At 41.0% G+C, this 23,829-nt stretch overlaps 1 protein-coding gene across 1 annotated transcript in view; it reads left to right on the top strand.

The window, feature by feature from the left end:
• Positions 1–13,258, top strand: part of LOC145349085 (lysosomal proton-coupled steroid conjugate and bile acid symporter SLC46A3) — a 37,597-nt gene extending 24,339 nt beyond the window's left edge. The window contains exons 3-6 of the mRNA XM_080197408.1: positions 770–1,637; positions 5,598–5,681; positions 9,509–9,665; positions 11,212–13,258. Of these exons, the coding sequence (XP_080053534.1) occupies positions 770–1,637; positions 5,598–5,681; positions 9,509–9,665; positions 11,212–11,281 (1,179 nt within the window). The 3' untranslated portion in view covers positions 11,282–13,258. The remainder of the gene's footprint in view (positions 1–769; positions 1,638–5,597; positions 5,682–9,508; positions 9,666–11,211) is intronic.
• The last annotated feature ends 10,571 nt before the right edge of the window (positions 13,259–23,829 follow it).

Below are 23,829 nucleotides of genomic sequence, written 5' to 3'. Positions count from 1 at the left end.
GTTGGTGGTTAAACAATTAATGGCAGGCCTGGTATAGAATGTCAAGAGGAGAAGTTCCATATCGCTTGTTGGAGCTGATCATTGCTGGCACAACTTGGAGTGAAAATTACTTGTCACTTATCAGCCCATGTCTCTGATATCCAATCTGTTAACCAAAACATAACCTGGTACACAAAGTTATATTTACTTTAGAAAGCCCCAGTGTGAATAAAACATCCTTTCGCTGATGATATTTTCACTAGAAATAAAATAGCTTGCCAGTAGGATATCCTGATTATCCTGACTGATTAACGATAGCACTGACAAACTATACATTTCAGGTTATAAGTATATATAAGCTTCTGAAGAAGTAAAATTGAACTGAAGCTAAAACACGTGGGTTTTATCAGTTTATCATATAAGGAAAGAAACTGCATTTGTATGCTGGCTATCCAGGGACACCCACATATTGTGAAAGACTAAACGAAAATCTTCCTACTTTAGATACAGTATGTAACTATAAGTTGATGGGGCTTCAATGAGAATGATCTCTGCATTATGTTTAATTTGGTGAATACTGATATTTCCCCCCAATATCCTTAAATTTATTTACTGAATGTGCCAGTTATGAAAGATATGTTTTATGTACATATTTATATTTAGCTCAGAAATGAGTGCCGTAAATTGTGAAAGAAGACAATTGCTTAATTTTATTGAAATATCTGAAATATTGTTTTAAAGAAAATTAGAGTTGTGATTTTCTTTGACTCTTTGTTTGCTTTTTTTTTAGGTGGTCCAAGAAATATCATCTCACTTTTTCATGTACTTGACTTTGATTCAGTCCATTCCTGGTCTAATAGTTACCTTCATACTGGGCACATATAGTGATCACTGTGGACGCAAACTATCTCTCCTCTTTCCTTCTGTAGGGGCTCTGCTTAATAGCCTGGGTACTTTAGCAGTGACCTATTTTTCTTGGCCCATTTATGTTATTTTTATACCTGTGACACTTAGTGCATGTTTTGGTGGTTTGACAACGTTACTTGGGGGTGCTTTTGCATATGTAGCAGATGTAAGCTCGAGCAAGCAGAAAAATATGCGCATGGCATTGCTGGACATGATTTTTGGCATAATTGGTGGCATAGGGGCGCTATCATCTGGATACTTGTTAAGAGCAGTTGGCTTTAATTGGCTGTATTTGATCATCTCATTGATTAATTTTGTCAATATTATATATATCATCCTTTTTCTTGAAGAAAGTATCCAGGTGTCAAGAGATGAACACGACCAAGTATCAGGCTGTGACAAATTCAGAGAAATACTCTCTGGAATTTTAATCCTTTATACTAGTTCTAGTTTTAGAAAACGTGTCCTGATCGGTATGTTGCTGTTTGCTTTTTCGATCGTTGTATTTGTTGAAGTTGGCACTTCAGGAATTATTACTCTTTATGAATTAAATACACCTCTTTGTTGGAATGAAATTCTTCTTGGCTATGGCTCTGCAGCTGGGTTAATTACGTTTCTGACAAGTTTTCTGGGAGTGATTCTGTTTTCCCGATACTTTCAAGACTCATTTATAGTCCTTATTGGAATCTTGTCCTTTGCTGGAGGAATGACCATGACTATCTTTGCCACTACTACTCTGCTAATGTTTTTGGGTATGTTGAACTTTAATATTCATAAAATGAAATCTGACTGCAATTAAGAATTTACATAGTTAAATTAACTTGGGGCTATGGGGTGGCATGGTGGCACAGTGGTTAGTACTGCTGCCTCACAGCACCAGGGATCTGGGTTCAATTCCCGGTTTGGGTCACTGTCTGTGTGGAGTCTGCACATTCTTCCTGTATCTGGATGGGTTTCCTCTGGATGCTCTGGTTCCCCCCCCACAGTCCAAAGATGTGCAGGTTATGTACATTGGCCATGTTAAATTCTCCCTCAGCGTACCTGAACAGGTGCCGAACAGGTGCCGGACTAGAGGATCTTCACAGTAAGTTCATTGCAGTGTTAAGGTAAGTCCTACTTGTGACTAATAAATAAACATTTATATAGGAGCGAAGTTTTGAACTTCACTAAAATGGTCCCAGCCTATCATATCTCCCATTATTATCTAACGTCTTGTTAATAAAGTATGTCTGGATTTTAAGTAAACCTGTGATGTTATAAATGTTATTTGCTAACTTCTAGACTGTTATTCATTGTAAATTGTTTGTTAAATATGTAAATATTTTAGCATTATGGTATCCACATCATTCAAAACAAATAGTTTTGCAAATGCTATACACTACAACTTAAAAATGTGTTCAGTGGCGCAGAGAGCAGAGATTGCAATAAATCCCAGAGAACAAAAACCGTAAGATAGAGGAGCAAAGTTAGGCCATTTGGCCCATGAATTCTGCTTTGCTATTCAATAGAGCAAATAGCTGTAGCTCAAGCATCAGCAAAGATGCACATCATTTGGCACATCATATGCAAAATCAAGAAAAATTTATTGTTGATTGAAATTGAATCCAGCTCACTCAATGCAGCACTGAACTTCATTGGTCTAATTGAAAGGTGAGATATAGGGTGGGATTCTCTGGCCGTTTGCTGGTGGTGGGAATCTCTGATCCTGCTGGCAGCACACCTCTGCCCATAGATTTTCTGGCAGTCTGGAATGGCCTCAATGAGAAATCCTATTGACAGTGACAGGTTGGGACATGCATGGGATTTGTGCATGTGTTCCTGCCGCGCGTGCATCCCCAGTGTCGGATTTCTGGCACCAGCAGATCTATGCTGAAAACCGACAGAAATACCAAGTAAGTTATTTGCATCTATTTTTAATGTCTTTTTAATATGATTAGCGTGCCAGGGACTGAAATCATCGGGCCCGCTACAGTCTCCCATCCAGTAGGGTTTACAGGCGGTCCCTACTTTCCGGGAACTACCAGGATGGCTGCGCTGGGGTGAAAAGGGGCAAGGTGGTCAGGTGGTGGATGGTTGCTCCCTGGGCGTGGACACTCTGGCAGTACCAGTCTGTGCCCCCTGGCCAACAGGCAAAGTGCCCATTCCCGGGGGCACCTTGACACTACCTACCAGGCATAGGCTAGTGCCAAAGTGGTCTGGTATATCGGGATGGGGCGTCAGTGGGGTTGGGAGTCCCGCTGCCACTCTGCATGGGGATCAGTGGGGACAGCAGGAAGGCCAGGAATCGGTGGGGGAATGGGTGGGGGGTTAGCCATGAGGTTGGGGTAGGGGAGTGGGTCTGCCAGTGGTGGAGGAAAATGTGGGCTGGGATGGGGGTTCGAGGGTGGGCCTGGGAATGGTTGGGGGGTCTGTGATTGGGCCGTTGGGGTGGGCGGGTGGGTTGGGAGGGCAGCACTGTGGGGATCCCAGGCTGGTCAGCAATTGAGCTGACTGGCAATTGGGAGGCTGACTGTTCGGGGCCACTGCACATGTGCAGAGGCCCACTGGTTTCAGCCTCTCCAGTGGGAATAGGCCCTGACCTCTGAAATCTAATGATATTCATGCTGGTGGTGCGGGAGATTCTAGTCTGAACTTTCATTGAAAAAACAACGTGAATTACTCCAGTTTTCCTGCAAATTCAACGCTTAGAATTTTTTTGGGAGAATCGCCCCCAGTCTGTGAGAAGTGTAGAGACTGGCAAGAGTAGAATACACTACATAGGATGGAAGACAGACCATGAGAGCTAAGAAATACAAAAATGTTAAATTTATAGTTTAACACATGTACAGCATATAGACAAGGTCTTATAGTGCAGTGGTATAGCCCCTACCTCTCAGCTAGAAGCTCCAGGTTTGAGTCCCACCCAGGATTTGATGGCCCAGGAAGGTGTGTACATAACATGGTCAAACGGATTGAGTGTATCAACCTGCAAATCTTTGCAAACACATGAATGATTGGCGGTAAGAGCAGGAGAGACTCCTGGTCAGCCATGCTTTGATGGTGTGTGGCGCCTCTCAAGCTATAAGCCCTGGTGACAGACAGGCAACCTGTTCCGGGAATTACTAGCTATGAAAACAGACAAAAGTCTCCCTTAGTGTGCCACTGGGTGCAGGAGGAAATTAGAAATGAAAAACAGAAAACAAATTTAATTTAAAAGGACTGATTGTTACAAGTATTGTGACCAGAGTGAAGAATTTTGATATCAACCAATAAGTAGTTTTCAGTGAAATCCGTTGACTTTAGTCAGCATGTCTCATCAAACACAATATTAAGCACTGCTACACCAAGAGCTTGTAATTAAATAGCATCTTAAACATAGTAAGACATCACAGGATGTTTCAAAGGTGTGTTATGAAACCAAATTGGCAGGTCCCGCTTTGTTGGGAAACCTGAGCGTGTGCAAAGATGCATGAAAGTTTGTACCACGTGACCCTTAGAGAGGTGAGCCATATAAAGAGATATTAAAGCAGAACACCAAAGGTTTGTTTAAAAAGGCAAGTTTTAATAGGCAGCTGAAAAACGAAAGGACTGGAAGAAAGGCAGGGAAGCTCAGAGCCTCAGCAATTGAAGATGTGGCTGCTAAGGGTGGCCAGATTTGGAGAAGTGTAGATATCACTGAGGGTTGTAGGACTGGAGTGGATCATAGAGATAGGGATGGTGAGGCCACAGAGTGCTTTAAAAATAAGGACGAGTATTTTTAAAAATAAGGGGCGGGATTTTCTGCACCACCCACCATGTGTTTTATGGAGGTGGTCCGCCATTGCCCCGTGACGGGATCGTCTGGTCCCACCATTGTCACTGGGTTTCCTGTTGAGTGTACTCCTTGCTGCTGAGAAACATATGGCAGGAATGCACCGTTGCCAGGACTGAAAAATCCTACCAGCGTGAACAACCAGAAAATTCTGGCCAAGGTATTGCTTAACCAGGGGCAAATCAGGGCAGCACAGTGGTTAGCCCTGCTGCCTCAGAGTGCCAGGGACCTGAGTTCAATTCTGACCTTGGGTGACTGTGTGGAGTTTGCATATTCTTCCCGTGTCTGCCAGGAACCTGAGTTCAATTTTGACCTTGGGTGACTGTGTGGAGTTTGCATATCCTCCCTGTGTCTGCATGGATTTCGTCTGGGTGCTCTGGCTTCCTCCCACAGTCCAAAGATATGCAGATTAGGTTAGGTGGAGTGGTCATGCTAAATTGCCTCTTAGTGTCCAAAGATGTAGGGTAAGTGGATTAGCCATAATAAATGTGTGGGGCTGGGGAGAAGGGGAGGGCCTGGATGGGAGTTCTTTTGAAGAGTTGGTGCAGACTCAATGAGCCGAATAGCCTCTTCTGTGCTGTAAGGATTCTATGATTCGAAATGCAGGTCAGCAAGCAGCACAATGATGCGTGAGTGGGACTTGGGTTCACGTTAAACATCAGCGTTTTAACGACCGTAAGTTTACAGAGGGTAGAATTTGGGAAGCTGGCCAGAAGTTCATTGAAATGGTCAAGCCCATAATAGGCAAACAAAACCTAAAATTTTCATGTAGTGAACTGTGTAAGCTATTTTAATGATATCTAAACAGGTGTGTACAGTTGAAGATGAGTAAGATTGTAGTGTTTGAAACTCCACAATGAATGTAATCGGATTTTGTTCTATATAATCTTATGACTGACCAGTCTTGTTCTTTTTTTTACAGTGAGAGTGGTTTCTCTCTTTGCTGCAATGCCATTTCCTGTCCTACGATCAATGATGTCGAAGTTAGTCCTACCTAACGATCAAGGTCAATTATTTTAATTTTTTTTGCATCAGGTGTTTGAATACGTGTTTTATCTCCAGATTCAAATAACAAGTGGATGAAGACTGTATGGAACTATAGTCCATGTTTGGAACTATGTCACCGCTTCTTCACTGTTGCTGGGTCAAAATCCTGGAACTCCAGGATCCAGCTGGCCTAGACAGTGATGTCCCTGAATAAATTTAAAAAAAGACTCTTTGGCTCCAAATGTTATGGTAGTAATGACATTAAAATTGTCAGTGTTCACATATCATTTCACTAAAACTGACAGCAACTTGTGGCATCTGCACTTGTGCAGTTAAACATGGAAATCTAGAAGCTGCTGTCAGTGATTTTATACTGGTGGGTGTGCTTTTCAAAATTCATTGTGGGACACGGGTATCACTGGCTGACCAGCATTTATTGCCCACCCCTAGTTGCCCTTGAGAAGGTGGTGGTGAGCCACCTTTTTGAAACACTGCAGTCCGTGTGCTGTGAATTTACTCACAATGCCATTAGGGAGGGAATTCCAGGATTTTGAATTAGCAACTGAAGGAAAGGCAATATATTTCCAAGTCAGGACAATGAGTGGCTTGGAGAAGAACTTGCAGGTGGTGGTGTTCCCATGTATCTGCTGCCCTTGTCCTTCTAGATGGAAGTGTTGTGGGTTTGCAAGGTGCTGTCTAAGAATCTTTATTGAATTGCTGCAGTGCATTTTGTAGAGCGTACACGCTGTGCTACTGAGCTTCGGTGATAGAGGGAGTGGGTGTTTATAGATGTGGTGCCAATCAAGCAGCCTGCTTTGTCCTAGATGGTGTCAAGCTTCTTCAGTGTTGCTGGAGCTCCACCCATCCAGGCAAGTGATTGTGGGTTTGGCTGCCTAAAAAACCTTGGTGAGTTCCTGCAGTGCTCATCTGCCACTGTTGTGTTGTTGGTGGAAAGATTAAATGTTTGTGAAAGGGTTAGCTATCCTGAATGGTGTTGAGCTTCTTGCGTGTCATTGGAGCTGCACTCATCCAGGCAAGTGGAGAGTATTCCATCACATTCCTGACTTGTGCCTTGTAGATGGTGGATAGGCTTTGAGGAGTAGGAGATGAGTTACTCATCACAGTATTCGTAGCCTCTGACCTGCTCTTGTAGCCACTGTGTTTATGTGGTGAGTCCAGTTGAGTTTTTGGTCAATGGTAACCCAAGTATGTTGACAGTGGGGGATTCAGTGATGATAACACCATTGAATGTCGAGTGATGGTTAGCATATCTCCTATCAATGATGTTCATTGCCTGGCATTTGTGTGGCATGAATGTTACTTGCCACTTGTCAGTCCAAACCTGGAAATTATTCAGAGCTTGTTGCCTTTGAACATGGACTACTTCATATCTGAGGAGTTGCGAGTGGTGCTGAACATTGTGCAATCATTGGCGACATCCCCTCCTCTGACCTTATGATGGAGGGAAGATCATTGATGAAGCAGCTGACAATAGATGTGCCTCTACCCTGAGGGATTCCTGCAGAGATGTCCTGGAGCTGGCTGCCCCTCCACAACTGGTGAATTTGAAGGTGGGGCACGTTAAACCCTGTGGCACTGTACCCCTGCCTCTGTCACAGTTTTACCATTGAGGCTCTTAAGTGAACATTTAATGCCCCATAAGGGTCTTGTTGCCACCAGGATTTAACTTGGCAGCAGGAGAGGCCCACACCAAGCACCCAGCCAGGCAGCTTTCTTAGCATAGGCTGCTAGCAGACAGGTAAAATAAAGAAATTGGGAGCAAAATGTTTTTCTAGAGCAAATGCCAATGAAGTAACATGCTTTGATGAAAAAAAGTTGGAACCTGGATCTAAATGATAAAACTTGAGGTCTTATCAATCGATTTCAAAACTATATGTGGCCACTGTACTTTAAGCAATTGATGAAACTCCCTTTCAGTTGTATTTTTCTTCTTGTCAAATGTTCATTTTCATGTAACTTTGAATGCAACTTCTGGGTTTGTCTTCATTGTATTTGCTATGTCAACTGTGTTAGGGGCCAGATCAGAAATTCCAAGGTACGCTATGTAGTTAACCTAGACCCAAACTTTTTCTGATTTTGGCATTAGTGTGAACTTAAGGTATTTTGCTCCAGGAATGATTCAATTGACCCACTAGGAAACTTTAATTAAAACAAACTTTATTTTTAACAACATAGTTCAAATATAACAAGATGAATTAACATAACTCTTAACAATTAGAAATACTTAACCATGACAAATTTTTAACAACTAGCTATCTCTGTAGTTCCAACATAAGCAGTATCCTCATGGACATAAATCTCTCTAAGAACCAATTGGCACCAAAAACAGATTTGCTCACATGGATGCTGGAGTTCCAGTCTTTTAGCACCTCTGGACAGAGATCCAGGCATACACCTGTCTTCTCACTCCTATACAACAGTTTTCAGAAACAGATCTACCTTCAGACAGCAGAATCTCAAAGAAAAATGTTTATTTTCTGGCCGATTCCAGTCTCCAAACCCAGAGAGAAAAAGAGAGGCACTTCTGTCTAACAATTCCGACCAGCATCTGAAGTGATTTCTCTGTGTAAGCCCAACTACACTCAGTCACATGATTTTTCTGTCAGTCAACCTCATCAAGCCCTACTCTGCAAAACCCCAGGGGAAAATACTGACATAACAAAACAGTTTCAGCCCATATTAAACCAAACATTCTAGCAATTGTACTGCTGCAGTAACATCAGAAACTACCAGATGCAGACTATGGCACCGATAATAAAACAAAGTGCTAAAACAGATCCTGCACAAGCAACATAATCCAAATTCCTCTCTTAAAGGCACAGTATCATCATATTCATGACTCTTGGCTCTGAAGGAAGAAGGTGATTGGTTGAAGCCCCATTTTTATGACAAGAACACATATTCAAGGCTGAGACTTCAATATATCATTGAGGAAATGTTGCACTGTTGGAGGTGCTATCTTTCAGAGGACACGTTAACCCTCACACTTATCTTAAAAGATTCTATGACCTGTTTTGAAGAAGAGCAGCAGAATTCTCCCTGTGGGTCTGAATGAATTGCTCACTTATTGGCTGTACGGCTGTTTTGTAATTGGGTCTGCCTGTGATTAAAATTTCTTGCTGGAATGTAGCCTCTTCTCTATTAGCTTCTTTCCCAATCTGGCACAGCAAAAGACTAATTTTAGTTGTCACAAATGGATTTCTGAGCCTGGCCTTGGCAGACATCGCCAGGTTGGATTTGTTTCTTCAAAATGAGACTGTCACCATGGTTCAGCAGCTAACAAAACAAGTTCTATCTTTTTGGGCTGTGGTTTGGTGCTGTCATATCAAATCAAACCCATAAACTGTGTTGGGGCTACATATTAGAGGTTTGCATACATCCAGCCGATGATTTTTCATTCAATAATTATTAGGAAATAACAGGAGTTCTTGATGTGCCATCTGACTTGATGAAACTCCCTGCGAGGAGCACAATTCTGTAAATGTACCACCACTTTGGGAGGAAAAGGGCAGCAGTACCATAATGGTAAATTATGATAATGTTCAATTAATGATGGGCCTCCTATCATCCCACCTACTCAATGATCCAGTGTAGAAACTTCTAGATCTTTTTAAACATAGAATCCACAGTACAGAAACAAACCATTTGGCCAGAACTGTGTTCTGCCAGTTTTATACTCCACAAATACCTCCTCCCTCTTCCCATCGTACATCAAAATAAGTTTTTTTTGTCGAAAAGGTAAATCTGTTTTAGAGTGTGATGTTCTCCAGGATTGTTGCTCTGTGCATAATTAAAACTGTTTGATTTTCCTTTGTTGATTTGCAGGTGTTCTCTTTGCCTTTGTTGCTTGTCTTGAAAATGTAGCTGGTACCATTTCCTCTACACTTTTCAATAGTGTTTATGCTGCCACCGTTGATGAGTTTCCAGGCTTCAGCTTTTTGCTTGCTGCGTGTTTGAGCATCATTCCAGTTTGTATTTTGTGGTAAGTTGCAGTATGAACCATCTCGAGCAAATAGTCTTGAAACACAGGAGATAGCCATTTGGCCAATCAGCCTTTGCACATCCTTTAAAAGAGTCATCCAATTAACCTCACCTTATCTCATAAATCTGCAAATGATTCCCCTTTAAGTAATTAACCCATTCCCCTCTGGAAGTTACAATCGTATCTATTTGCACCATGCTTTCAGGCTGTGCATTCCCAATCAAATCAGCTTATCCCTCTCTTTCCCTGTCCTCCCCAATTCCTCTCATTTTCCTTCTTGTTCTTTTTACCAGTTATCTTGCGGCCACCTTCCTTTTTTGTCAATAGTAACGACCCAAGTAGAAATGGCATCTATCTTCCTGCTAACTTATTCCAATTTAAGTTCCTCTGTCAACATTTATAATGGAAATTGCCCTTGTTTAAATTTGTTTCATGGGATTGTTGGCTAGGCCAGCATTTATTACCCATCCCTAATTGCCCTTGAGAAGGTGGTGGTGAGCTGGAGTTCACATGGTGTAGGTACCCTCACAGTGCAATTAGTGAGGGAGTGCCACGATTTTGGCCACAGCATCAGTGAAGGAGTAGTGATATAGTACCAAGTTAGGATGTTGTGTGGCTGCGGGGGGGACTTGCAGAAGATGGTCCACCCATGCATTTGCTGCCATTGTTATTTGAAGTGTTAAACAATTATTGAGATTGGAAAGATGCTTGTAAACAAGTAAGAGGGTCTGTTTTGTATAAGTTGCCTTTCTGTATAATTTTATCCGTGATGACTACAGAATGTATGCTTTGCAGAGTAGCCTCATTGTGGGACTGAGAGACTGATAGAATATTGATTGCTTGGTAGAAATGAGCATACGTGAAGCAGGAAATTTATGGGCTGAATTTTTCCATGAGCTTCACGGCCGTGACATCATCGTGAACTGTAGCTCCCAAATCCGTACTAGCCAACAGCTGGCCCACCTTGGCAATTTTACCCTGGGCAGGATCGTTTTCGGCTGCCTTCAGGTCAGTTGTCCAATGAAGAATGGTGACAACCCCTTCATGGAGCAGCAGCTCAGAACCCTCTGCAGCAGAGGCAGGCAGGAAGCCTTTGGTACATCAAAATGGAGGTAACCATTTTTAAAAGTGATTTTCAGCAATTTAAAATCTGGTTTCACAGATGGTAGACCGACAGTGTGATTTTAAAATGCTTATTTTATGTGATAAACCCATTTTCAACTGTATGAATTAAATTTTACCACATCCCCATCCTTGAAAAACCAATAATTTCTTTTGAAAGCAGTTTTGGTTTTCAAATTTACATTTTAAAACATTGTACGATTGTGCAGTGTTCATGGCAGGTTTGCATTTGGTGGTATCCAAATTAGCTGAATGGAAACTTGGGGAAGTAAAAAAAGTACTTTCCAAAATGGTTGCATAGGCACTGGAATCACAGATTGTACCCAAAGCAGAACTGTACCCCGTTATTTCTAATTTTTGAGTTTGTGTGATATTTCAAAATTGCTTTACTAACTGTACATTTCTATGTTATACGTTCCTTCAGTTTCTTATTCTGGTGGCGACCTCAAGAGGAAGATTATGCCAGACTGGTTACCAATGGAAATGACAGTTAGTCCTTGCTCTGTAAGATTGCAGTAAGATGATCTTGTCTGACCGCTTTAAAAGCCTTGTAAGCCAATCTATCTGCTGTTCATGTTATACAACAATAGGATGTTTGTATAGTTTGATATGCAGTTATAAACTGATGTTTGGAACAATGTTGTCAATATCAGAAAGTATCCAGTAGGTATTCATTGCAATTCAAGTTGATTCATTTATAGTAATCAACCCTTTCACAGAATATATGAACTTTGGGAGACACTGTGAATGAAAGTGTGAACAAACAGCAAAATGTTGGGAATCTGAAACCAAAACTATTCTGCCCATTTTCGTGTTTTTCCACGCAGATGTGACGGATGTTTTTACATTATATTCTTGTTATGAAATGTTTTTCCATTAGTTGTCAGGAGGAATCTTGGAACACTTCATCTGTCACTGTCTTGACTGATGGGATGAAAATTCATCTCGCTGTGGTGGGTTGTAAATGAAATTAATTTTCATAGTTTCAACTCAGCCTTAGTGGGAAACCTCTGCATAATTGAAACTAAAGGAGCTGAAATGTTCTATTTTTTGAGATTGGATGGGACTTTAAAAGGAAAAAAAACTGTTAACAAAATTTCACAAAGGTACATCTTTGCAAGTTTGAATTGGTTAACCATGAATTGGATCTACTATCAGTTGAGCTCATAACGTAAAATAGGTATCTGTCCTAATTTGGTTGCAATATTCTTCATTATTACTTCTATCTCCTATTTGATAATATTTCTAGACTACTATTTTTTGCATATATACTCTTGTCAAGTTATTCATAAATATTTAGAAGCAGCTATAGTCCCAATATCAACTCTACTTGTAACTTATTTCAAGATCAAATGTTCCCATTTATTACAATTTTCATTCAATGCCACACCATATAGCCTGTTATGCTATTCTTTTAACTAAGCCATTAATCACCAATGTGCACGGTTGAGAAAACAGAATCTGAAAATTGAAGTATACAAATGTATCTTCTTATCCATCATGTCAGTAAGGTGAGACATTCCCACTTCAGTCATCCAGTGTCAACATGCACCCACTCTCTGGGTGTCTTTAACATATAAATGCAAAACATCAACTCTATCCCCACATATCATTTAAATCTTAACACGAGAGAGTGTTGTTTGTTCTGCCAAAGGAACCAGAAAATTCAACCGATGAAAAAGAATTCAAAGACATCCTGCTGAATTGTGGGGCATTTGGAAAACTGTATTGCTGGTTTTCCTACATTCAAAGTATCATCCCTCAGCACAGGGTGCACCTCCAGGTTAAGATCCAGCCTACTGTCTGCCTAATTAGATGGATATTTATAGATTCAGCAGTATTATAAGACAACCATTGAGTTCTTGATATTCTGGCAAACATTCTGTCCTCAACCAATACAACAAAAATAGATTCATTGATCATTATTTGAAATATTTCTGAGAGATATAAGATGTTACGTATAGGCAATAATTTCTACCTATAGAAAGATATTTCCAACTTTAAAATGCTTAGCGCGTCTTTGTTTTTTAATGTATGTCAATAATCAGTCATTTTGTTATGGATTTGCAGTTTGGCTCTGCACATCTAGATAAGAAGGTAGCTGCAATTAATTGCTTTCATTAAATGGTGACATGCACCACAGCCTGGAAGGTACACTGAGCACTTTGTTATCCATGAAAAACTACATACAAATTGGGAGTCACTGCACATTGGAGAAAAACTGGCTGCACACAGCAAAATTTTGCAGGGAACATTGGCCAGAAATTTTGCCACTCACCTTGATGTGCAAATTTCATTGACTCAGATGGTGCAACACTTTTTAGAATTCATTTTTGTAAGAAACTGTAACGATTTTCAGTTCCCAGTGCAGCACCATTGAATCACAGAATAGTACAGCACAGATGGAGACCATTCAGCCTGCCAACTCTATTAAATCTTCTCTTGGATCTTCTGTTCCAAGAGGTACAGCTCCATCTATCCAACCATCCCTAATCTTTCATCCCTGGAACCATTGGGTGGCACCGTGGTTAGCACTGCTGCCTCACAGTGTCAGGGACCCGGGTTCAATTCGGGCCTCAGGTGACTGTCTGCATGGAGTTTGCACATTTTCCCTGTGTCTGTATGAGTTTCCCCTGGGTGTTCCGGTTTCCTCCCACAGTCCAAAAATGTGAGGGTTTGGAGTGACTGGCCATGCTAAATTGTCCCTTAGTGTCGGGGAAATTAGCAGGGTAAATGCATGGAGTTAGGGGATAGGTGGGATTGTTGTCAGTGCAGGCTGAATAAGCTGAATGGCCTCCTGCACTGTAGGGCTTCTACACCAGTTTCTATACTAACTGCAGCTAAAGTTGAACTATTGTTCAGAAATGTTAAGTTGACATGTTTGATCTTGTGGATGGACATGCTCAGGATGAATCCGTGTGTGCTGTCCCACCATTTTTAACATATTCTTTCATGGGATATGAGTGTCACTGGCAAGGTCAGCATTTGCTGTTCATTTCTAATTACCCTTGAGAAGGTATAAAATGAAATCTGAGAGAATTTTTTTTGAGACACAAGAACCTTTATCACTGTGCTGATGTGATGTATGGATTGAAAGGGTTCTGAAGTAATAAAATGTGATCTCTTAGTTCCATAAAACTTGCTGAATTTGTCCTTTCCACTTAAACTGACCAACTTGTGTTAAATTGTGTTTTTTTTCATTTTTTAGGTGTACAAAATAAAACAATATTTACAATGTACAGTAAATCTAATGCCTTATTAGGAAAATCTAAAAAATGTTTTGTTTTCACATTACTCCCTATTCGTTAATATGGAAACACGTTATGAATAATTTTAGACATGTACAAGGATAAGCAAACTTAAAATGTGAAGTGTTTATTTATAAGCTTTGTACCTTAGCAAGTAACTAATGGGGACTTCACAAATGTTTGCTTCATAATCAGGAAAGATGTAAATGATTCAATTTTAGAAGCCAATTGTATAATTATTGATGTATTTCCAATGAGTATAAACTACAAAAACAAGGATAACACAAGTGTTATATTAATCAGTGCTTTTTGAGAATATGATAGATATGTGTGTTAATTCTGCACAGAACTCTTTAAGTGTTTAACTTTGTATCAGTTTGGGGCAGCAAATGCTGTTTTAATTGCTTATATATTAATAAAATCTCGAATGAGCCACTTACAAATTACAATAAAACATTTTGCATCTTTTTTATAGTTGTAACAATGAATTCAAGGGATGGGGTGTGGAGGGGAAATCTTTTATTCCCATCTTTTTCCCCTGAAAGCAAAAATGTTGCTAGATTTGTGGTATTTTCAACTAATGCTCTTGTAAAATGTACTTGTTCTACGGATGACAGCAATTAGAGATGAACAAATTCAAACTTTTATTAGGAGCGTAAACATTCCAAGGGCAGACAGTGTCCTCATATTAAGCTGCAAGTCTCTAGAATATACACCAGCTTTATTTAAAACAGTAAACAAAATATTTGAAGTAGGTTCCCACACTTGCAGCACAGTGGCACAGCGGTTAGCACTGCTGCCTCACAGCTCCAGCGACCCAGGTTCAATTCCAGGCTTGGGTCACTGTCAGTGCGGAGTTACCATGTTCTCTGTCTGTGTGGGTTTCCTCCGGGTGCTCTGGTTTCCTCCTACACTCCAAAGATGTGCAGTTCAGGTGGACTGGCTATCCTAAATTGCCTCTTAGCGTTAGGGGGACTAGCTAGGGTAAACGCATGGGAATAGGGCCTGGGTGAGATTGTGGTCGCTGCAGACTCGATGGGCTGAATGGCCTCCTTCTGCACTGTAGGAATTCTATGAATTGTTGCAGGATCATTTCCTAATATTGGGGTGCCCCAGAATTGGACTTGCCATTTATTAAACTTTGCACAGCCACTCATGCAAATGGGCAGGAAGGACCTTTCAGCAGTGGCTTTTAAGAAGGCTTATTGACCACATATCCTGCTGCTTAATCTCTGAGCCCTTTCTGAACTATTTTCTAACTAGATACACTTAATTCAGACTATTGAGAAAGTAAAAAACTTGCTGCTGCTGCACTGGTGTTTGTCAAAACTGTTTGCAGTCATGCATGGTCCAGTAGGGTCTGCCTTTGGGTTTGGAGGATTAGCTGTAGCAACAAGAACATCAGAAGTGGGTTGGAGAGCAGCGTGTCGAAGAGGCAGGAGTAGGACACAGGAGGGTAGAGCTTTGATTGTCGTTAATATTAGTGGCACCAAAGCTATGATAACCAACAATTCAAAATGTTTTGGTGAAGGGATTCATGGGAAGCAGTATTCCATTACAATGTGGAATAAGAAATAATTTCCTGGGACTTTTACATCATTACAATGATGCCAGCCTCCAGAGATTTCTGGCTAGTGTTTATAATATGATGAGGAATAAATCATGATTCAACCACTGTGTCCTCCTTATCAACTGCATGTTGAGTACTGAGTCCAGTAATAGTTGTCAAGACACAGAACCCTTGTGGTCATCCACGATGTGGGGATGCCGGCGTTGGACTGGGATAACACAGTGAGAAGTCATATACACCAGGAAGATCCCATATTTGATCTCTGTTCTGGACTGATTTAGCTTATCTCAGTTGGGCAACAGGAGAAGCAGCTCAATATTTTTTGAATTAGTATTTAAAATTGGGACACAGTTCATATTTTTAATCACTTTTGATCCAGAAGTGTGCACGTTATTAAAAGAGATTTTAAAAAGGGACCAAGTTTGACAGCGGTGAATTTAAAATTGAGCAGGCTGCTGACAGAGTGAAGGCTCGTATCTGCCTGAGGGCAGAATCTGAAATAAGATCCATGTACCATTTTGTAGTTCCAACATTTACTCACCTGTGGCAGATCATTTCCACAGCTCACAGGTATACACAAAGTATGCTTGAACTACAGTCACTATTGCATGAAATCGTATTTTAGGAATGGGGAATTTTAACCCAAAAAAAGAGAGTGGCTTTGAGTTGGGTGGGAGTTGTTAAAAATCTGAACCCAGTGAGGGCAGCACAATGTGCAGTGGCGCAGTGGTTAGCACTACTGCCTCACAGTGCCAGGGACCCAGGTTCAATTCCAGCCTTGGGTCACTGTCTGTGTGGAGTTTGTACATTCACCCCATGTCTGCCTGGGTTTCCTCCAGATGCTCCGGTTTCCTTCCACAGTCCGAAGATGTGTGGGTTAGGTTGATTGACCATGCTAAATTGACCCTAGTATCAGGGGGATTAGCAGGGTAAATGAGGGTTATGGGAATTGGGCCTGGGTGGGATTGTGGTTGGTACAGACTTGACGGGTCAAATGGCCTGCTTCTGTTGTGTAGGGATTCTATTCCAACCTATCTCTAACCTCCCATTTCTGGTTTTGACAGAGACAGGACTGGGGTGGACAAATAATCATCTCCCAGGAGGCAGGTTGTCACTTTAAATATTCAAATACTATAACAAGGACACAAATTAAAGGTAAAGAAAACTGAGCTGATATGAGGCAACATTTTTTTAAACAAAAATTTGAGATCTGGTGTTATAATCCAGATCAGAAACCCTAAGGTCACTCCTAAAGTCAGCCTAGACCATACGTTTTGCACTTTGAATTTGGCTAGGGTAAGCATAAGATGCTTCACGGTAGATATGATTCAAATAACCCACTAGGGAACTTTTATCAAACTAAGTTTATTTAAAAATACAGTTAACACATAGAAAGAAAATTAGCAATAACTTTTAACAATTACAAACAAGAAATGAAACACAACCATGATGTTTTATAAACCTAACAACTAAATGCACTTTTCCAACCAAAAGAAGCCCTGCAAAAAAATACCCTTTTTTGGGATTAGCACAGAAATTTATGCTCGCATTTTGTTGTTGGATTCTGCAGCTTCCTTGACACACACCCAGACAAGAGTGAAGTCAGAACAGCTTCCCTAAACACCAGGAAAAGAGAGGCAGAACACTGCATCCAGCCTGAAGTCCAAACACCTAACTTGCCACCAACCAAAACTGAAAGCAGTTCCTCTTGAGAGAAACAAACTGTCTCACCTGAACTGCCAATCAATCTTCAATCAAAGCTGCTCACTTAATTGGCACCTCGTTCATTACAATCAACATTCACTCCCTCCAGTAGTGATGCACAGTGACAGCAGTGTGTAGCATCTACAAGATGCATGGCAGCAACTTACCAATGCTCCTTCTACAGCACCTACCAAACCCATAACCACTAATGTCTAGACAGACAAAACATACATGTTCCCCCCAAGCCACTGACTATCCTGGCCTGGAACTATATCACCATTCCTTCAAAAAATGTCATAAACTCCCAGAGAATGTATTAGGTCCAGATTAAAAATGAACATTTAAACCATTTAAACAGCAATAAAAGCACATCTAATCAGGCAGCTTGGTGCCAAAAACAAAAATAAACAGGTTTGAATCCAAACTGCGGAGAACATTATTAAAAATATATTTCTTAAAGGTCTGGAATGCTTTGCTTGCAAGGATTGTCAGTGGCTTGGGGATCTTGCATGTCTTGTCTGTCTGGACGGCAGTGGTCATGGGTTTGGTAGGTGTTGTAGAAGGAACATTGGTGAGTTGCTGCCGTGCATCTTGTAGATGCTGCACACTGCTGTCACTGTGCGTTAGTGCTGGAAGGAGTGAATGCTGATTGCGATGGACGAGGTGCCAATCAAGTGGGCTGCTTTGTCCTGGATGACGTTGAGTTACTTGAGTGCTGTTGGAGTTACACTCATTTAGGAAGTGACGAGTATTCAGTCTCACTCCTGACTTGGGCTTTGTAGATAGTATATGGGTTTTGGGAAGTCAGAACATGAGTTAGTTCTCTGGCTGACCGTTGTAGCCATAGTATTTATGTCTAGGCCAGTTCAGTTTCTGGTAAATGGTAATCCTCAGGATGTTATTAGATTTGAAGGAAATATACAAGGCTATGGGACAGGACAGGGAATAGGACTGATTGGAAGGCCCCACCGGAATTCAACCAAATGGCCTCCTCCTGCACCATAAATGATAGTTAAAACCCAGTTATACCTTATCCAAAGGCTTGTAATCATGATGCAAAGTCTAGGGTTTCATCAGTTCAGTGATTTCTAATTCATTGCAAAATGCAGAGAACTCAACAGCACACTCGGTGAGGGAAGTAAATTCACTGACAGGAAATTCTGGATTTATCCCTTTTGTCATTTGGTTTCTCTTGCTTTCCACCCTATCATAGGGCTTCTTGTTTGGTCCTTCCTCCCCTTCCCACATTTCCTGCTTGATTTGAGGAGTGAGGGGCGGCACAGTAGTTAGCACTGCTGCCTCACAGTGCCACGGATCCCTGGCTTGGGTCACTATCTGTGTGGAGTTTGCACGTTCTCCCCATGACTTTTCTCTGGGTGCTCCAGTTTCCTCCCACAGTCTGAAAGACGTGCTGGTTAGGTGCATTGACACAAACAGGCACCTGAGTGTGGCAGCTCAGGGAATTTCACAGTAACTTCATTGCAGCGTTAATGTAAGCCTTACTTGTGACTAATAAATAAACTTTTTTTTTGAATCTGGATGCTGCTGGTTCTGGTGGCTGTTGTGATCTAAGGTATTGGCTCTGTTTTATTCCCTGCAATTCTGAGATTTAATTCTGCTTGATGTGGGATTGATTGGCTTATAACGCCATCCACTGGACACTCAGTAAAAGAGATTGTGAGCACGATACAGGATGCTTAAAAGCAAGGGGAAAGACAGGTGAATAAACTTCAGCATCTTCACAAAAGTCAATTCTCACTGCAACCATGATCATGCAACATAAGCTCTACTGCTCTGGACACGAATCCATATGTCAAATAATCAGCTTCTGAAATAGGTTTTTTTTTAGAACTTAAAGTGTGGCTTTCAATCTCAAGGAGGACAGGGAAAATGCACGAAAACTGAAAACCTCATTAGATAAAGCACAAATGAACATCAAAATGCTGTTGGAAGAAATTGATCGAAAAGGGTAGGTGAATTGGCTATGCTAAATTGCCCCTTAGTGTCCAAAAATGAGTTAGTTATATGAATTAGCTATGGTAAATGCGAAGGGTTATGGGGATAGGGCATGGGGGTGGGGAGAATTGGTGCAGACTTGGTTGGCCAAATGGGCCAGAACATTAGGAATTCTATAGGTGCCACGTGGTGATGTCTCATACAATACAGTTGGAAACAGTGTAAATGCTGTTGTAGAGAAATGGCAAAAGTGGAGAGAGAACAGAACCTTGCCCCTTAAGAGCTTCCCTTCCTCAGAGCAACTCATGTCCTCCCTGCCCAAAGACCTGTGGCTCCAGGATTGATTTGTTGAATTACCTGAAAACTGAAAAACGACATCCTCGTTGAGGAGGACTCAGCTAAGAAGTCTCACTATATGATTACTGAGCAAGAGAAGCAATACACAACAACATGGGCGGCACGGTGGCGTAGTGGTTAGCACTGCTGCCTCACAATGCCAGGTACTCAGGTTCAATTCCTGTCTCGGGTCACTGTCTGTGTGGAGTTTGCACATTCCCCCATGACTGTGTGAGTTTTCTCCGGGTGCTCTGATTTCCACCCACAGTCCAAAGATGTGTGGGTTAGGTTGATTGGCCATGCTAAATCGACCCTTAGTGTCAGGAGGATTAGCAGGGTAAATTATGGGAATAGGGCTTGGGTGGGATTGTGGCCCCCTTCTGTACTGTAGGGATTTTATGATATCATGGTAGATCACAGTGACGATTGTATTTGCAAATGCTTAGGAAAAGCCTGGCTGTTCAAACCTTTGGCCAGGCCACAAAGACTAGTTCAAGGGAGAAAGATTCCCATTTTGAGGCAATCGTTGCTGCTACAAATTCAATTAAATATCACTTAACAGTAAACCTTGGTTTTTTTTTCAAGACAACTTTGACATGACTTGTTCTGTGTCAACCACCAGAGGGCACAAATATAAGGTGATTGGCAGAAGAACCAGAGGCAACATGAGAAAAAGGTTTTTGCGGTGAACTGTTAGGATTTGGAACACACTGTGTAAAGGGTGGTGGGTATACATTCAGCAATCCTTTCCCTTTGTTACATTCTGCACTTGTTGGATAAAAGAATGTAAAGTGATAGCACGTGGAATTGGGTGACAACAGCAACGCAGGTTTATTGATTAACTGTTGACTCTATAGAGGCTTGATCTAGACTGGGCAAAAGCCCACAAAGCAGCCAATGAACTCAACTATACACATGACTCGACTCTTAAGTGACAGTGCAACAACAGCCCCAAATATGTAATACCTTTCAGAAGAGAATTGGATAAATACTTGAAGTACAATTTGCAGTGTTATGGGGGAAAAAAAATGTGGGAATGAGATTAACCAGGTTACTCTTTGAAAGAGCAAGCATATGCTCAACGGGCCAAATGGCCTCCTCGAGTATTCCAATTTTTGCATTTCCACATGTGTGACCTCTGGCGGTTACTATTCCAACGGAGCAATGAAGGCCAACTCTGACAGCTCTATCATCAATCACCTCACAAAAGTCTCAGCCATCATTTAGAGCAAATAACTCCTAAGACCTCTATATAGTTAGCATGATTTTCTTTGCATTAAATAAATCAGGTGGAGACGAGATTCATAATCACAAACTTCTCCTTTGATATCAGCATATAATAGGCATTACCTGCACAATGGACTCAGGAAATTTAGCATGTCAGCTATGACTGTCACCAACTTTTACAGGTGCGTCATAGGAAGCATTCTTTCTGGCTGAATCGCAGCTCGGTATGGCTTCTGCTCTGCCCAAGACCGCAAGGAACAACAGAATGTCATGAATGTAGCCCAATCCATCACACAAACCAGCTTCCCATCCATTGACTCTGTCTACACTTCCCGTTGCCTCAAAGCAGGCAGCAATTAAGGACCCCACACACCCCGGACATTCTCTCTCCCACCTTCTTCCTTCGGGAAAAAGACACAAAAGTCTGAGGTCACGTATCAACCGACTCAAGAACAGCTTCTTCCCTGCCGCTGTCAGACTTTTGAAAGGACTTAGCTTGCATTAAATTGATCTTTCTCTGCACCCTAGCTATGACTGTAACACTACATTCTCTATGAATGGTATGTTTTTTCTGTATAGCACACAATAAATAATGCTTTTCATTGTATACTAACATATGTGACAATAATAAATCAAATCAGTGATGGTATACAATCATTCAGAGCAAAATGTGGAAATTTGTTAGTTGTTTCTGTAGGGGTTGCAAAACAACAAGTAAACATGAAACTGTGTTTCTATTGCGCTGAGAGTTTATGCGTGTGAAGTAATTCAGAGATTGGAGGAAAGAATGCAATGTTACTTAGCAACCAGGGGCAACCTTTCAGGAAAAGACCATTTTAAGTTTAATTTTAACTGAAAGCCAGACTACAAGGTAACAACATTATTTTCTTTAATCAAAGACTTGACTATTCCATTAAATTCCCACTGGCTTCCTATATTCTAAAGCTTCCGTAAGCTTGAAGTCACCCAAAATTCTGCTGCTGATATCCTGTCCAGCCAGCCTTGTGTTCATTAACTGACTCTGCTGCCAGTTAAGCAAAACCTCAATTTTCATCTGTGTTCCCAAAACCCTCCATGTAGTTATTCCTCAGCTCTAACCTCCTCCAATCCTCCAAAATATTTGTGCACTTTTAATTCTAGTATGTTGTGTTTTTCCAATTTTAATTGCTCCACTATTGGTGGCTATGCATTCAACTGTCAAGGCCCCAAGCTCTGGAATTCCTTCCCCTCATCTCTCCAGCCCTCAGACTCCTTAAAACCAACCTTGACTAAGCATTTAATCATGTTCTTGAGCATCTTATGTTGCTGGTGTTGGATCTTTTTTGATAGCGCTCCTGTGCTGTGCCTTGGGGCATTTTACTTAACTGTGCTATATACAAATCAGGTCATTCTCCAGCCTCAAAATTCATCTTTCTAAAATAGGTTTCTCTCAATTCTCCTCATTTAATCATGTCTCCATGTCCTCTTGTTCTAAATGCCTCAATTACTGTACATGGTCCATCCCTCGCTTTGTAATTTTAAATGTCTCTATCAAATTACCTCTTAATCTATTCTAAACTCAATTTTTCAAATCTTCCTTTGTATTTGTATTTCTAACAACCTGACAACATCCCAGTGAGTCCATGCTGTACCCTCCCTATTGCTGCAACATCTAGTTTGCAGTCCAAACTGTACACAGTAACTCATCAATGGTTTCACTCCTAGGTTTTAGATTTGTCATCACTACTTCGCTTTTGTGTTCTTTATCCCTTGCCATAAAAGCCGAGTACTTTAATAGATTTTTTATGGTCGTGTTTACTTGTGTTGTTTTGCAGCCCATGCAGGAATAGTCAGGTGTTTCAATCATGACAAATTTGTACATTTTGTTCTGAGTGATTGTCTACCACAATTGCATAAAATTGTTCAAACAATGCTTATTATATGTGTTATATGGGCAGCACAGTGCTTAGCACTGCTTCATCACAGCTCCAGGGATCTGGGTTCGATTCCTGGCTTGGGTCACAGTCTATGCGGAGTTTGCACATTCTCCGTGTCTGCATGGATTTCCTCCAGTTGCCTCCTACACTCCAAACATGCCCAGGTTAGGTAGATTGGCTATGCTAAATTGGCCCTTAGTATCCCAGTATGTGTAGGTTAGTGGAGTAAGTGGTGGGGATTGGGCCTGGGGTGGGCTTATTGTCAGTGCAGAACTCGATGGGCTGAATGGCCTCTTTCTGCAGTGCAGGAATTCTATGTTGATATCAAAGGAAAAGCTTGCGAATATGAATCTGTCTGGTTGATTTATTTACTGCAAAGAAAATCATGCTAATCATGTAGAGGTCTTTGGAGTTATTTGCTCTATTGCTACCATAATCTTAGTTCAAATTCAAGGATGATGACATGGTGAGCAGCAATGATTACTGGTACACCATAAACTCTGATTCTAGAGTGGCTTTCAACAAGTGGCATTTCCCATAGTGTGTAAAGTTAGCACCTACTGGTGGTTAAAGTCTTAGAAATGTGTACAAACTACCCAAAATGAAAACATGTTTTGTAGGTGCAAAATCCAAATTCCACAGCAGTAACTTTAAAAATAAAGTTTAATCTGTGAAACAGGATCATGTAGGACATGAACTTAAAAAATTGAATAGAGATCCAGAAATAATGAAAATGTTTAAGTTTCTTCCAGATAGGGCTTATTCAATCAGGATATTGTTGTACCATGCCTTGAAACAAATACTCACTTCAAAATGGATTTTCGAACCAAAATTTAGTTCGAATAGTTACAGGTTGCAATGGTCATTATTATAGAATGTATGTTATTCTGGAGAGCATCTGAAATGACAGGACAATTATATTTACACTTAAGCACAATTTTTAAGAAAATATATAATACGGAATAAAATTTTACCTCAGACACCCAAGCTTGCATGAGTGAAATCTGCTGAGTAATTTACTGCTTCATGTTCCTTATAAAGATTAACCATCTAAGTAGTGATAAAATAATGAGTCAAATCCAAAC

Source organism: Carcharhinus amblyrhynchos, chromosome 10, assembly GCF_965287045.1.
Source record: "Carcharhinus amblyrhynchos chromosome 10, sCarAmb.v2.hapA, whole genome shotgun sequence".
Taxonomy (NCBI): Eukaryota; Metazoa; Chordata; class Chondrichthyes; order Carcharhiniformes; family Carcharhinidae; genus Carcharhinus; species Carcharhinus amblyrhynchos.
The sequence above is the reverse complement of the archived record's forward strand: the minus strand, read 5'-3'. Positions and strand labels throughout refer to the sequence as shown.